We start from the raw sequence: 14,284 nt of genomic DNA on the forward strand, positions 1-14,284 counted from the left end.
AAACCAATTTTCAGTGTTTCAGGGCTGTTTTTCCAGATAAACAGTGGTTTAAAAATATCCTGACCTTTAAAAATGTCTTCATAAACCTGTCTTAAACAGGTTTCTTATGGACAAGCTTCATATAAATCTGAAGCAGATATAATTGAAAACATTCCAGATTCTAGTTTACACTTTTAATTTTGTAGGGAGCAAATTTTGGTTTTCCTACTTGGAGACCCTTGGAGCTGAGCCTTTGTCTCAAGGCACCTGGTTACAGGTTTAAAATCTCCACATTGCTTTCAAAGATATGATATAATTGTGGCTTTTAATTAACTTTTTCCCCCCCCTCTCCCCCTGTGCAGAAGCACTTTCTGTTTGTAGGTAACAAATGGCTGATAACAGAGGCCCATGCTGACATTAGAGAGATACAGGGACCTTTTTGGACTTCAAGCAGTTGATTAACAAAAAAGCCACAAAACCAGTCCACACTGTGGTCACTTAAATTTCTCCTCAGGTGTTTTCCTGCCCCAAACAAGAAACAAAAAATGTAAATTGCTTCTCTCTTCAGACAACACTAAATTACCTCTGAGGATTGTCAAGAGCCTGAAGAATTCTGAAGCCTTTCTTCTTCTCAGTATGAAAAATAAAAGTTTTCTCCTCTTCAAAACACAGCCTGTGAGCTCCGATGGCTTCCAAGAGCAGAGCTGCCCCTGGTATTGCCCAGCTGAGGATGGTGACCTCTGAGCTGCACTGGGAAGTGACATCTGCAGACCTTGAAGATGGACAATGATGACAAGCTGAAAAGCTGTCCATGGCACAGGGCTTGTGGGTAGAAGACACCCTACATTGAGAGAGCAGTGGTAGAGAAGAGAAGGGCATGGGCTGAATTTTCTTTTTTTTTTTTTTTTTTTTGAGTCAGCATTATCTATTCTGTAGTGCCAGGGGATGGAAAACACTGGTGGTGCACTGATGTCTGTAAAATTCCCTATGTGACAAAGCACCTCCTTGTGCACACAGCCTTAGGAGAACACATGTGCCAGAGCTGTGTCATATCAGCTGTCCTCCCACTCACAAAAATGTGATATTTTTATTTTGTTTTTATAATAGACCTCTGTAGCTGAGAACAAACCTTGGCTGTAGTACGTGAGAGAAAACAGTGGTATTTCTATGTAGACAAATAAAATTGGCTGGACTAAGATCCTAGCTAATGGTTATGTTAGTCCATGGGGGAGCCAGGGAGCTGGGAGGCAGAGGTGGGTCCATGGGTGCTTGTTCGGACATGAATATGGAAATGCATTTCCCTCACTTGAGGTGATGCCCTTGGAGGAAGATGTACAGGGGCTAGAGGTGATCGGAACAACAGGGAAGGTGCAGATACACTGAAGGCTGGGACCAATCCCCTAGTTACCCCTTTTCCATGGTGCAGAGGCTCTCACTGAAACCTCTCAACATTTGATGTGTCCCCAAAACATCATGGTAGAAGATGCTGCTGGACTTCAGTTCTGGGTGAGCAGGTGCTATCTGGTAAGTGTGTGGTTGCTGATGGGCTACAATATCAGCTAACTGAATGCAATAAAATCACACATCTGGAATCTCTGTCTCTTTGGCACTGAATGATCCAAGAAGCTGGCTTTCTTGTGCTGTTGGCCTTGAGTTGTTTAGAGCAACACTCAATAGGCAGAAAATGTTGCTATCTGGATTTGATGGTCACACACATCACCAGTATGTTTGGGTATAAATTAATTAACTAACTTCTAGGCTTCAAAATTCAGACAACTTCAGATGAACTTCAGCACTTAGTACTCTCATTGATCTTGATCATTTCCAAAGGAACCCAAGAGAGAGGAAGAAGGCTTTGCCTGAAACACCTCCCATGGTGTCATCGTTTGTCCTTGATTTCCAGATGACATCAATCCAAACTTTCCATTTCCATCATTTTACATGGACCTGAAGATTGAATCTTTTAAAATAAAATGGTTTTATTGAGCTCTCAAGGGTTTAGCAAAACAAATAAGCTATGAAGTTAATTGTGTCTGCAAAATGACAGGGATCTTACAAACTGCAAACACCCAGCCCACTTGGCATAAAATTGGTTCATGCAGCTCTAACAGTACACACAGTTGATTGAAGGAGTTTTTCACAAATTGGAGTTTTTAGTAAACATAACCCCTACATTTTCATCAGCAGCTTGATCTGAAAAAACCCAAGAGCTTTGCATTTTCAGGTTTGCTCCCAGGTTTTGGAGCATTTGTCTTTAAGAGCAACGTCAGCTATCATTGAATTCTCTTCAGTGGGCATCTGTGGAGGGTACAAAGGACATATCTGCCAAGATTCTGCTTAAACCAGAGGTGTCTCTACTGTTCTCATTAGCAGAAGGGCCTTGGAGGCCACACTCTTCTTTCTAGGCACATAAATGGTGAGCAGTGGTTTGGGTTTCAGAAGGTCCATATGGCTTTTGGTGGACTCCATGTCTTGGAGAAGAAAAAGAGGAAAGGTGGGAAGGTGGGAACTGCATCCACACAAGCTTGGCTGCATGGGCAGTCTGGTGTCTTTGTGCAATGTAAAAATGTTTGGGAATAAACTGGAGACTTTAAAACCTACAACTTTTGGAAATATACTACTGGGAATTTTCAACGAGGAACATTTAACCATAAATACAGCAGTGCAGGATCTGTTTGTAGCACCTGAAGGGCTGTGGGACCAGAGTGATAGGCCCCTTACTCTAGCTGCCAGCCAACACTGCCCCTGGAAACCTGCATCCTGCCCCATCATGGGGCCACTGCCCAAATAATCAACAGGAGTTAAAGCTTCAGCACATCTACCTGCAGAGGGAAGCAGGTACTCCACCCTGTTTGAGCAGCTTTTATTCACTTAATGCCAGTTCTTCATTGATGCCAGGTTTTCATTGACGCCAGCTTTTCATTGACACCTTTTCCAGTCTCTCAAAAGGCTCCTTCAAGCATGTTGTGTTCACTATTTCCATGCATGAGCTACGCACAGTGCAGCAACACCAATGACCATGCTAAATGCTGTAGTCTAGTCCACTTTTACAAAGTTCTTCTTTAGTCATACTTCTCTTGAGGCTACATTACAGATGGGTGTTATGCAAGGCAAGCTGATGAGACAGGATTTTGAGAGCTGATCCAGCTAAAGCCCTTCCAGGGGCAGAGCTGGCTGCAGGACCTGTCTGTTTTTTCCCTCCCTGGCTAGGATTTGCTAAACCTTCTCTTGGAAGGATGTACATAGTGCTGCACTTCACGTATCAAGGGAGATGTTACTGCACAGAGCAAAGAGCCATACTCAAAACCATGTGGAAGCTGTGGCTCAAAATAGAGATAATTCATCAAGCTGCTAGATAGAAAAATCTTCCTTAATAGTTAATCCTTTCTTTTAACTCCTCTTTTTTTCCATGTAAATAAAACGATGTCCTTGTAGCACCATTATAATTTTCAACAGTGGTTTCTAATTCTAGATTTTGGGATTTGGGGGTGGCCAGCCGTCCTGGAAACTCTTGAAGCACATAAAGCATCAGAGATCCCTCTGAGTATGCAATGTTCTACAGGGTTTCACATTTGAGGACAGCTGGAAAACATTTATCTTGATCTGGGTGTTCAGAACTAGAGACATTTGTTAAGTCTTTTGCCATTATAAATGTTTTACTGCTGTGTTGTTTTTGTTTTTTTTTTTTCAAACTGAAGATATATGGGCTGTGACCATGCAGTATCTTCTTCAGCATCAAGGAGCCATCAAGAAGCCTCAGAGAGTGGCACACACAGTGACTGATAGAGCTATTGCTAATGGCAAAGGTGCACATCAGCCTCAGTGCAACAGCCCCAGGCACGGGTGCTTCAAGGGGCCACATCTGATGACAGCAGTGGACTCCCCATAGCATTCTCAGCTGCAGGAAGCACAGCCATTGCAAGAGCTTTCTGATGGCCAGGATTCATAGTGGAAAGCATGGGAGAAAAACATGGAAGCATTTATGATATGGTTCAGAAGATTCCTAATGGAGCAGGAAGCTATCTGTTATTTCCCTTCCAGGTCACTAACAGCATAAAGCTGTCTTGGAGGCTGTGAACAAATGTGTAATCTCAGTCTAGTGAGCAGTGGAGGGCTGCTTGCATCCTGTGTGCATGGAAGGACGTGCCCCCTCAGGCCAGCTTCTGGAAGCTGGCCTGTTTTTTAAACAGAGAAGATCCCCTGGACTGGCAGAGGGACCTGCCTGGTTGACAGGTACTGGCACTCCTGACTGATGCACAGCCAGCATGGTTGCATCTGCAAAGCAATTAACAACGTACCTCCACGTGAGTCAGCACAGTTGTGTTGCTTGGCGTCAGCTGGGCAGCAGTGCCTGCTCTATGTGTTCAGCTGCAGACAATAAGTGAAATTCAGTCATGGTGTAGCTTTAGTGAAGCTTAAAGTCAGTCCAACTAAGCCTACCAGCAGGCAGAGGAAGATGTGTAGAACCACCTTGCAAAACTCAAGTGCTCTGAAGGTCCCTTGCTCTCTGTACCTACCTTGGGACTTCCAAGTAGCATCTAGCAGTGTCTTTCTGTCCCCTCTTAGCTACATATGCATAACCACACTTCCACTGGCTTCCACAGCATCTTTGACGCATACCTGTGATCACTCCATCACAGCACATGGCTTGTTGTATCAGCATCCTTTGTTTGTACTGTCATGTGCAGACAGCTGAAAAAGCCCATGGATGAATTTAATGCTGGACTGAATAATGCCTGAGGTCTGGATCTAGAACAAGCAGCTGCAAAAACATGAAACTATTTTTTTCCTTTAGTTCATGTTTTGATGCAGATTTTATGATTAGGGCAGGAATTGTCACTCAGATGACTCAATTGCACATCATTTTGACAGAGTTTAGTTTGAGCTGAATATTGCCACATACTGAAACCAGTGTTTGTGCAAAAATCCCTTTCAGGTAACACCTGTAATGGATAAACCTCCCCAGATCCTCCATATCTGTTGTATGTGGATCAGGTGATCAGCCTATCATGTCTGGGATGTATAAGCCTGGAGTGGAGTCAAAGGTGAGCATGACACCAGAAAGCTGGCCCAAGGTGGAATGAAGTGGTACTCATTGATTAACTAAGTAGAGCCTGCAGGAGATGTACTGGGAGCAAGCACCTACTGTGGCCCGAGGGAGCATTGGGTGTGAATAAATGACAAGTCAAGGTTCAATACAAGGTAGTTGGGAAAGTCATACAATGGAAGAAAGAGTGGCATCTGGTTGAAGAATCTAAAGGGGTCTGAGGAATTTTATTGGCTAAAGTTTGAGCTCTTCTTGTCAAGGAAGCACTTAAATCAATACAGGGTGCCACTGGATTTGGCCACAGTGAGAAGTCAGCACTGGCATCAGCTTTCCAGTTTATGAAACTTATAGATCATTTAATGACCATCAGGGAACAGGGCCTGGTTTCACAGTCAATACAGGAGGGTGGCAAACAGGTGCATGTCAATCTGGGCACACAAATCAGTGATGTATAGATGGAAAAAAATACTGGAGTGTTGTCTTGTTCCTGTTTTGACATTTATATGCCCTCTCCATATGTGGGGGATAAAATTTCCGAGATTAGAGTGCTAACCTGATAGAAGAGTTCTGGCTGCTTCTCAGACACCTTTACACATCCAAGAGAATTTATAAAATGGATTAATCACTAGGAAGTTAGTTCACATAAATAAGAGTAAGAAATACAGAATGCTGTGATTCACAGCTCACTCAGTCATTAATTTCAACCAGACTGCTTCAGTCAGCAATGCTGAGCAGATGTAGATAAAAGTACTTGCAGAGTTCAGGGCAAATATTTGAGGAAGTGTACAGGGGGCTACAATCAATTGACTGAAAGCAGGCATTGTTTTAATTGCTTGGTGGCATCTTTTAATGAAACAGCTGCATGCTTTTTGAGGATTGGCCTTATGAATTTGAAGCTTTGTTTTGCCTGATATGACAACTGATGAACTGCACCTGCAGGAATAACTTTAGAAGTTTGTTTCTATTTTGTTGAAATCAATGCATACAGCTTCAAAATGCTATTGGTATTTGTTTAGTTAAAATGTTTCAAATATTAATAGCAGCTTCAAAATGTTGACAAGTCCTAAAGCCCACCAAGTAACATGCTTTGATGTGTCCGTTTTCTGGCAGCTGAAGAGAGAGTTGATTTAATGAATTAGTTTACTTAATTTCTTTCCAAATGTTAAATATGTTTCACTTTTTTTTTTTCCCCTTGGAACTGTAGTTTAAATTACATTTTATTTATATTATTTTACAATGTAACTCCCAAAAAGAAAATTGTGACATCTTGCTTACTGATATTCTACTGACCTGGTTCTGTGTCCCTAGGTATCTCGCTATATGGGAGGCCTCAGTGTGGTACATCTTCCTATCCATCTATAATCACACAAGCAACCCTGCTGCGGTCACTGCTCCATTAAGGTTAGCACGATTATGTGGCTTATTTAAGATTAAAAATGAGGTGTTTGCAGGATTCCCACCATAATAAGACATTTTGTCTTTCAGTATGATGACAGCATTTATGCTACATGCATTTCCAATGTATCTCTAAGATTTTTTTTTTTCCCCAACAAAATACGGCCGTCATTGAGGACTGATTCCCAGCTGGGGTAAGTCAGCTTGCAGAAACTGAAGGAACTACAATGGTTGTAGAAGCTGAGAATCTAGATCTATAGCGATGCTGAGTTTCCCTAAATACATGACACAGATGTCCTAGTCTCATACTCACAGTGGCAACTTAACATAGCTATCTGGCAGCATATGAACATCTCTCAGTCCCAAGGGAACCCTTTTATCCTTTATCTACAAAAATAGTCTTTGAAACACTGAGGGGACAGCAACCAAACTAAATCTTGCATCACAAAGGCATAGTTAGAGAGGAATGTAGGTTCTTTCTGATGGGAATATCATCAGTTAGAACTCTCAGCCAAAGCCCAGCGATGTTTCAGTCCTTTTTGCTGCAAGTACCGAGCACATCCCATGAAGGCCCATAGGACATCAAGGATGCTGTGGAGAATCAAGAGATTCTCACCTGCCTGCTTGGACTGCTGCAGTAACAGAGAGAGGACATGTGTGACACCCATGGCAAACTCCTGCTATGACCCCCCACTTAGAATGAATTTAACACCTTGTAGCACCATGAAATCTGCCTACCTGGTATCTGATCCTATGTCCTTCTGTAAGATCTTGTTTTATAAGCAGAGGAATGTTTCTAACTAGATGGCAACATTTACCTATTATGAAGTGCCATTGGATTTCCCCTCTGACATTAAGAGACACTGCAGCACCACATAGGTGAGTTATTTACAATGGCAATCTCTGCACAGTCTGTGTGAAATGCAGCCAGATAACCTTGCAGAAAATTACCTGCAAAGTTATCTCAGCAGAGTTACTATCAAGACTGAGGAAGCTGGTAGAGCAAGTAGAGATGTTTAAACTCGGAGCTGTCTTGCCCAACTAGAGGCACTTGCAAAGGAGGTTTCTTCACGTGAGCTGAGTCCTATACGCTCCCTTTCCAGACAGCAGAGAGAAACAAGTGTTCTGAGAATGTAGGACTCTGCCCTGCTTTAAAAGTGGGTGTCATGATGCACATCCCAGTGGCTCCTGGCTCACAGTGGCACCAGCGCTGCAGATGCCCACCTACCCTCATGGAAACTGAGTGTCCACTCTTAATCATAATTAATATAAAGAAGAGACTTGTCAGGATGTTTTCAGCCAGTAACAAATGAGTTAATAGGTGTGCTTTCCTCTGAAAAAATCTAAACACACAAACCCATCTTTCCCTTTAACTAGATACTAAAAGGAAGAACCTGTGCTTCAGGTAATTATTATTATTTTTTTAATCAATTGGTTGCATTAAAGCTGTCAACAGGAGACTGAAAGAATTTGTCCCTAGCCAATTCTAATCCCAAAATGCAGTTTAGCTACATGCGATGTGTCATGTTTCATGAGGATAATATATTTACAGGCTGACAGCTCTTATTTAGATTGCTTTCACCTCCTCCTTTCAATGGCATTTTACAGTTTTCTATTATCAATTCTGTCTTTGGGAAAGAGGCCAGCATATAAATCTTTGAAAAAAGAGACCCTGAGTAGATTAGCAAGTGACCCATGTCAGGCACTGTGGCTTAATGGGCTGAGGCAATCCATGCAGGAGGCAGGTTCTGTCGCACAGAGCATGGCATGAACAAGTTTTGCATGTTTATGCAACTAATGGCAAGTAAGGCAAAGGCCATCTAAAAATCTGCAGTGAGGAAATGAAGTGCAGCAGCTAGTTCATACATGGCCATGGTGACCAGATATGAAAGAACCAAGAGCCTCCCCAGGCTAAACTCCAGAGGTCTGTCAGGATGGCACAGCATAGCCACACACCCATGGCAGTTCATGATGTATAACCACATAAGGTCAGCTCAGGCATAACCTTAGAAAGAAATGCAGCTTCCTTAGGGACTGGAAGTAGCCTGTCTTAGACCAGGTTAAAGTACTTCCATATAGCACTGCTCCCTCACAGCTGGTCATGTCTCTTCCCAACCATGAAGGACTTGATTTAGCCTGGCTGAAATAAGTGGTAGTGCCTAACAAAACCTTGCCTTGCCTGTCCTCCATGGCCCCCACAAGCAAGCAAGACTGAGTTCTGCAGCAAAACCAGCCTACTTGTGATTGTGTTCCAGCACATAGGATCATAGACCTTTCCAGGTCAAGCTCTACAGTAGATAAAATGCCCCAGCTCTTTGTCACCAAATCATTACTCACAAACAGGCTGGAGCTTTTCTTCAGAAGTTGAACAGCTTGTTCAGTTCAGCTGAACAATTGAACAGCCTGACATAAGGCCATGACAGGCCAAATGCTAGCTGCTACAAGTGAAGGATTGAATTACTATTAATGCCAGACTGGGAAATCACTTTGCAATATGGATGGTCATTTATTTATTGTTTTATCATGACACATAAAATGCTATGGCTGCAACATCAAAATATGGTGTCACTTATAAAATACTAGTATTATTAATGCAGTGGTAAGACACTGTTAACATTTACAGAGAGGTGTATAATAATTCCATAGTCTTGTGTAATGGTTTGCTCCAGTGACAAAACACCCTGGCAAGAAGATGGTGATGAAAGATAGTGCCTATTTATTATCATGGGTTTTCCTCTTTGATTACTGAATGGCCTATGATATCAATAACTGTTGCTGAATCTAATCCTTCTGAATATGGTGGATAGGTCCTTTGTTTTTACAGTATATGTCAGAATAAAAGAGAAACATCTGAAAAATAAAGAGACAGCTTTTTCTTACAAAATGAGATGAAAAAATAAAAATATAAATGGAATTTTCAAGTGTTTTCTTTCTTCTGTTTTTTTTTAATATTTAAAGCTCTCATTTCAATATACTGTATTTAAACATTCTTAAATAATCATTCTGTACCTTTAATTTTCTGTTTCATCTTTAGAAACAAATAGAGTATTCTCACTATAAATGTGTGCAAATAGAACATACATAAATATATTTAAGGCCCATGTCATAAAAAGGTGGTCTCGGAATTGTCACTTTTACAATGATCAGCTGGGGTCCCTTTCATTTTGTCCTGCAAGTTATTTGAGCTCTGTTCTTTTAAGCCTTTGAAGTCCACATGCAAAGAAGAGCCAAGCACACACATACTGTCCTGTGTTTCATTTTGTAAACTGCTTGATGACACCTGTAAAACAGTCCCAATGCGACTGAACAGCGGAGTTGATGTGATCCACTTCAACAAGCTGAAGTCTGTTTGGTCAACTGCTGAGCTCCATGGGAATGTTGCTCCCACAGACAAGGATTCCACCTCTGAAGAGCTGTGCCTAACTTTATGAAATCCCATAGACCTTTCCAGACTACTTGCTGATGAAGGGAGTTTGTTTTCTCCATATAACACAGAACCCCGGGGAGAGGCAGTCATAGTCTGATGTGTTTTATGTTCTGCCTTTGTGTGCTTTTGGAAAAGTGACTCACTTGTTTCTGCAGATGTTGGCAAAGGTGTGCTTTGGTTATAAGCCTTATAACAATCACTGGTATTGGAGCCAAAGCTTGGTGAAAAGCTGCTTGCAAAGGGTTGTGTTTGAAGTCTTGATTCGTTCACATTCAACTTGGTCAGAAGCTGGGTACGTATCTCTGGGGACAGTTTACTTAGCTGGCGTCCGAGCTGAAGCTGGGTTGGAAATAGTGTTCCCTGAAGGGTTCTGTACAGAAATCTGCAAGAGGAGAATGTGCACATGAAAAGAACTGAAAGAAGGAAGTACTCAAGGTATAACTAAGAGAAAAGTAGAACACAGAAAGTTTTATGTGCCTTTCTCATGTTTGACACAAGCAAGCTTGCAGATGAAAAGCTCTGAATGCTGTGCTAATATTTTGATTGGTAACAAGCAGACTAATAAATCTGTTCTTTTAGCCAGTGACCACACCTACGTGTGATTGCACGTAGTCTTTCATCCCTCCTGATAAGGAAAGGCAATGGGGATCAGTCTGCAGAGCAGGCCTCCTGCATCCACAAGTAGGCAAATAATTCCACAACGTACTATTAGAATTTCTGTACTGTGCATGTTATGGGAGGATTGAATCTGGAAACACCACAGGAAACTTCACAGGGTGCAAAACTCTGAATGGCCAGAAAGTTCAAGCAACAGTCTATAACTATCTCACTCCTGTGGTTCATGGCCAGAATCTGGGGTGTGTTCCTGTGGTCAGGAGCACAGAGAGCTTAGACAAACTGATTTCATATTATCAACCACTGAAAAAAAATAATTTGGCTGGTAAAGCAAAAGGAAAGATTAAGAATGGAAAAAAAAGTTTCCTGCCCTCCCAACCATATACATGAAGCGCTTTCATATGTGAGAAAATATATGAAAGAAGATACAATACCTGGGCAGTAATGCCATGACTGGTGATATAATGCAAGTGAAATAGAACATAGGGTCTCCTATCAGCCTTTCCATAGTCCAGTAGGGATTGGATGGAGGATGGCATACTGGGCAGGAAGCATTGTAAACCAGAGCCACAAAGAAAAATAAAAGAATACTGAAGATGCAAGATGCCCAATGGAGAAAAGTCTAGAAACAAACAAACAAACAACAAAAGAGTAATGATTCTTTATATTCTGAGACATTTGCTGTGATTCTGAATTAAAACTTCCTAATTTCTGCAGCCTAATCCATGCAGAGCAAAGAGTTGAGGACCTCGTATTTTCAGAAATTCTTATTATAGATACTACACTAAAAAGCTGTTTGCATATCACAGTTTAAAACCTTTTTCATGTTTGCTTGAAATGCTTCCTAAAAATAGAATGTGCTAAGGGAATGAAACAACCATCTTATGGTTTTGAAGAATGGCACTAAGAAAAGAATAACATGTATGCCAGTGAGTTTCTACATAGGCTGTGGGTACCTTACCCAAGTTTTAGTTTCAATAGCCAAATGTAGTATGATGGTGAAGAGAGCTATTGTGGTGATGGGAGTTCCCCAGGTGAAGACATCGACCTCTGAATCATAGTAGGTCTGTAAAGAAGGAAACAGAATTTAGCCTGAGCTACACTGCCAGTTCTCCTCAAAATACTTGAAATAGAAGGGCTTAAAGCAAACACTTACAAAATAGGGGATGAAGAAGCAAACCAGGCTTTGATACATTGCATCGATCATGTTCATCCAAAACATATGTGGTTGGTACTCCTGTAAGATAAAAACAATGAAGAAAGTCAGGACCTAATGAAAATGCTCTTTGAGGTAGCTATTCCTACAGGCACTGTGAAGGGCTTGTGCAAATAGCTTCACAACTTTGCCAATCAGTTAGACATCCTTGGGGATGAAGTATGAAGAGTCTGCCTGCAAGACACTCTGATCTGGCAGGAGACTTACTTTTTTTTTTTTTTTCCCTTGGCAGAGTTTGCAATTAGAATCTGACACTCATGCCAGCAAACATTTAAGAAGCTGTTCAACTTTATACACTACAGTTTAGACCATTGATTTCAGAAGGAGCTCTCTGAGGTGTAAGCACATGAGTAAATGGATTTTACATCACATACATACAAGCACAAGGTATTTATTCACAAGGCAGAAGACACAAAAAGCACACATAGTTAGAAAAGAAGATCTGCAACAGTCATCTTTAGCAGTAATTAATGCAGCAACATATACTATAAATAAGCATATAACCACATATATACATATAGCTCGCTCTGTGTGTGCACAAAATTGCCTATTAAGGAACAGTATTAAATTAACATTTTGGTTTAGAGAAACATACAGTTGCAAGGGTATGGATAGTCATATAAAAGACCTAGATATAAGGAAAAATAGTTTGTAAGTGGCAAAACCATTTACTTAATTTTGGGATATAGGTTACATCTCTAATTACTGGGTTCATCAGGGCTCCCTCCCTCTATAGAGAATATTATTGCAGCCTAAAAATGGGAAATGAAAGATGCTTAGAAAGAATTACAATGTTTTTTGGCCTACTGAAATAAAATGTGGTTAAGGATTGAAACAGAATGCTCGAAGAGACTGTGAAATCTCCATTGCTGAAGACATTTGAAACTAGACTTAGATAAAGACCTGAGCAACCTCATCTAGATTTGATGTTCTTTTCACTAGGGGTCTGGATCAGGCAGCATCCAAGCCATCTAAATGATTCTATAATTCTGCAGGCTTTGAACTGGTAATATCTTTTTGAAGGAGATCCTACGAGAAGCAGGATTTTTAGCAAGTTTTAAAAATGCCTTTTCAGGTAACTATTCAGAGAATATACTCAGTAGATTTCAGACAAATTTAGAATAGTACTGGGCTTGCCCATGAGAAATAATTGTACTGTGAACCAGGGAGACTTCTCAGTTTTCAGGCAAACACAGCTTCACAAGAAGCTTTAACCATCACAAGATTTCTATCACCTTAAAAATGTGCAAGAAAGGAAGGTATTAATGTTAGAGATCTTCGAAGTGCAATGCACTGGAACAGAAGAAAGTGTAGAAAATGGAAAAGAACAGCTGGGTGTAAAATAGAGAATTTGGACTAAAGCACTGAAAATACATTACACTAAAATTCTCCTTTTGTCTTTCCAGGACAATGAGTATCAGTGTCACTGGACAGATGAGGCATCAAACACAAGTGTACAGTTAGAGGTAAAACACACTCACTGTCTCTTCTCAGAGGCACAGTGTCAAACACTTTTAAGAAAGGCTTTTGCCGTGGAAGCAGTGTCTCAATATGGATAGCTTTGCCAAGCAGAAAGATTTTTCCACAGTACACTGTAGCTGTAATTACCAGAAATAGTTTGGCTCCAATCCCTCCTGCAATTCCTTCTGTTTTCATTGTACAATTCAAGCAGATGGGGACAAGGTGTTTTCAACAGACATTTCAACTGAATCTATCATCCGCTCGTGACTACCTCCCTCAGAATCTAATTTGATCAACCTCTGTGCTTACTCCCAAAGCCATCTTTCTCTTCTGACTGCTTGTAAAGGGCTGGGGCCTGAAATTCTGAGTAGGTACTGTGGAGATATTCTGTGAAAGTCAGCACAAGTCTACAAGGTATAATCAGCTTTACTTTGGTGGTTATTTGTGAGCTTGGACCATGAGGGAGGTGTTCAGCTTAGGCTGACTTAAAGCATCCAGCTTCTCTCCTGTTACATAACTCAAAATACAGCTGGGGTTTTGTTCTGCCTTTTTGAAAAATTTACTTTTGGTATTTAGACATTTTGACTCAGATAATAAATATCACAAAATAATTATAGTTACTTCTTACACTGTTGCTACCAGTCATCCACCATTTGGGAACAGGGCTGTTTTTCAGTTGAAACTAAAGATGTATAGAAAAAAAATTACAAAATCCAGAAGTTTTTACCTCCATATTCTGGCCGCTTTTATAAAGCTGAGGTACAGCAGTTAACACTTCAGCTGGCACATCCTTATCCAGCACACCAGTAATCAGTTGTGGAAGAGAAGAGAAGAGCAAATTAAAGAAGATGAGATACCATTGATCAACCATTGATGATCCAGAGAATCCACAGTAGAACTGGTACCAGAAGAGAAGAGCCACAAACATCTGAAACAGAATGAGCAGTGCTGTAAATACAACAAAAGAAGTATGATCATCATCCCACTGTGTTCTGAAACCATTCTGATTCCAATTCTGCAAGGACCTATCTACAAATGCTAAACATTTCATTGCTGCTCCTGATGCCTAGAACACTTAGCTAAGCTCCATACATTTGGCACACCCACAAATCTTCTTACTGCTGGAACCTCAGATCTCTGGTGT

General features: G+C 41.0%; 1 protein-coding gene across 1 annotated transcript in view; it reads right to left on the reverse strand.

Annotated features, from left to right (window-relative positions):
• Positions 1-9,524: 9,524 nt before the first annotated feature.
• Positions 9,525-14,284, reverse strand: part of ATP10A (ATPase phospholipid transporting 10A (putative)) — a 111,868-nt gene continuing 107,108 nt past the window's right edge. The window contains exons 17-21 of the mRNA XM_054383218.1: positions 13,868-14,068; positions 11,620-11,700; positions 11,425-11,529; positions 10,898-11,085; positions 9,525-10,230 (exon numbers count right to left, since the gene is read on the reverse strand). Coding sequence (XP_054239193.1) covers positions 9,525-10,230; positions 10,898-11,085; positions 11,425-11,529; positions 11,620-11,700; positions 13,868-14,068 — 1,281 coding nt within the window. The remainder of the gene's footprint in view (positions 10,231-10,897; positions 11,086-11,424; positions 11,530-11,619; positions 11,701-13,867; positions 14,069-14,284) is intronic.

This window comes from Indicator indicator, chromosome 1, assembly GCF_027791375.1.
Source record: "Indicator indicator isolate 239-I01 chromosome 1, UM_Iind_1.1, whole genome shotgun sequence".
In the NCBI taxonomy this organism is placed as follows: Eukaryota; Metazoa; Chordata; class Aves; order Piciformes; family Indicatoridae; genus Indicator; species Indicator indicator.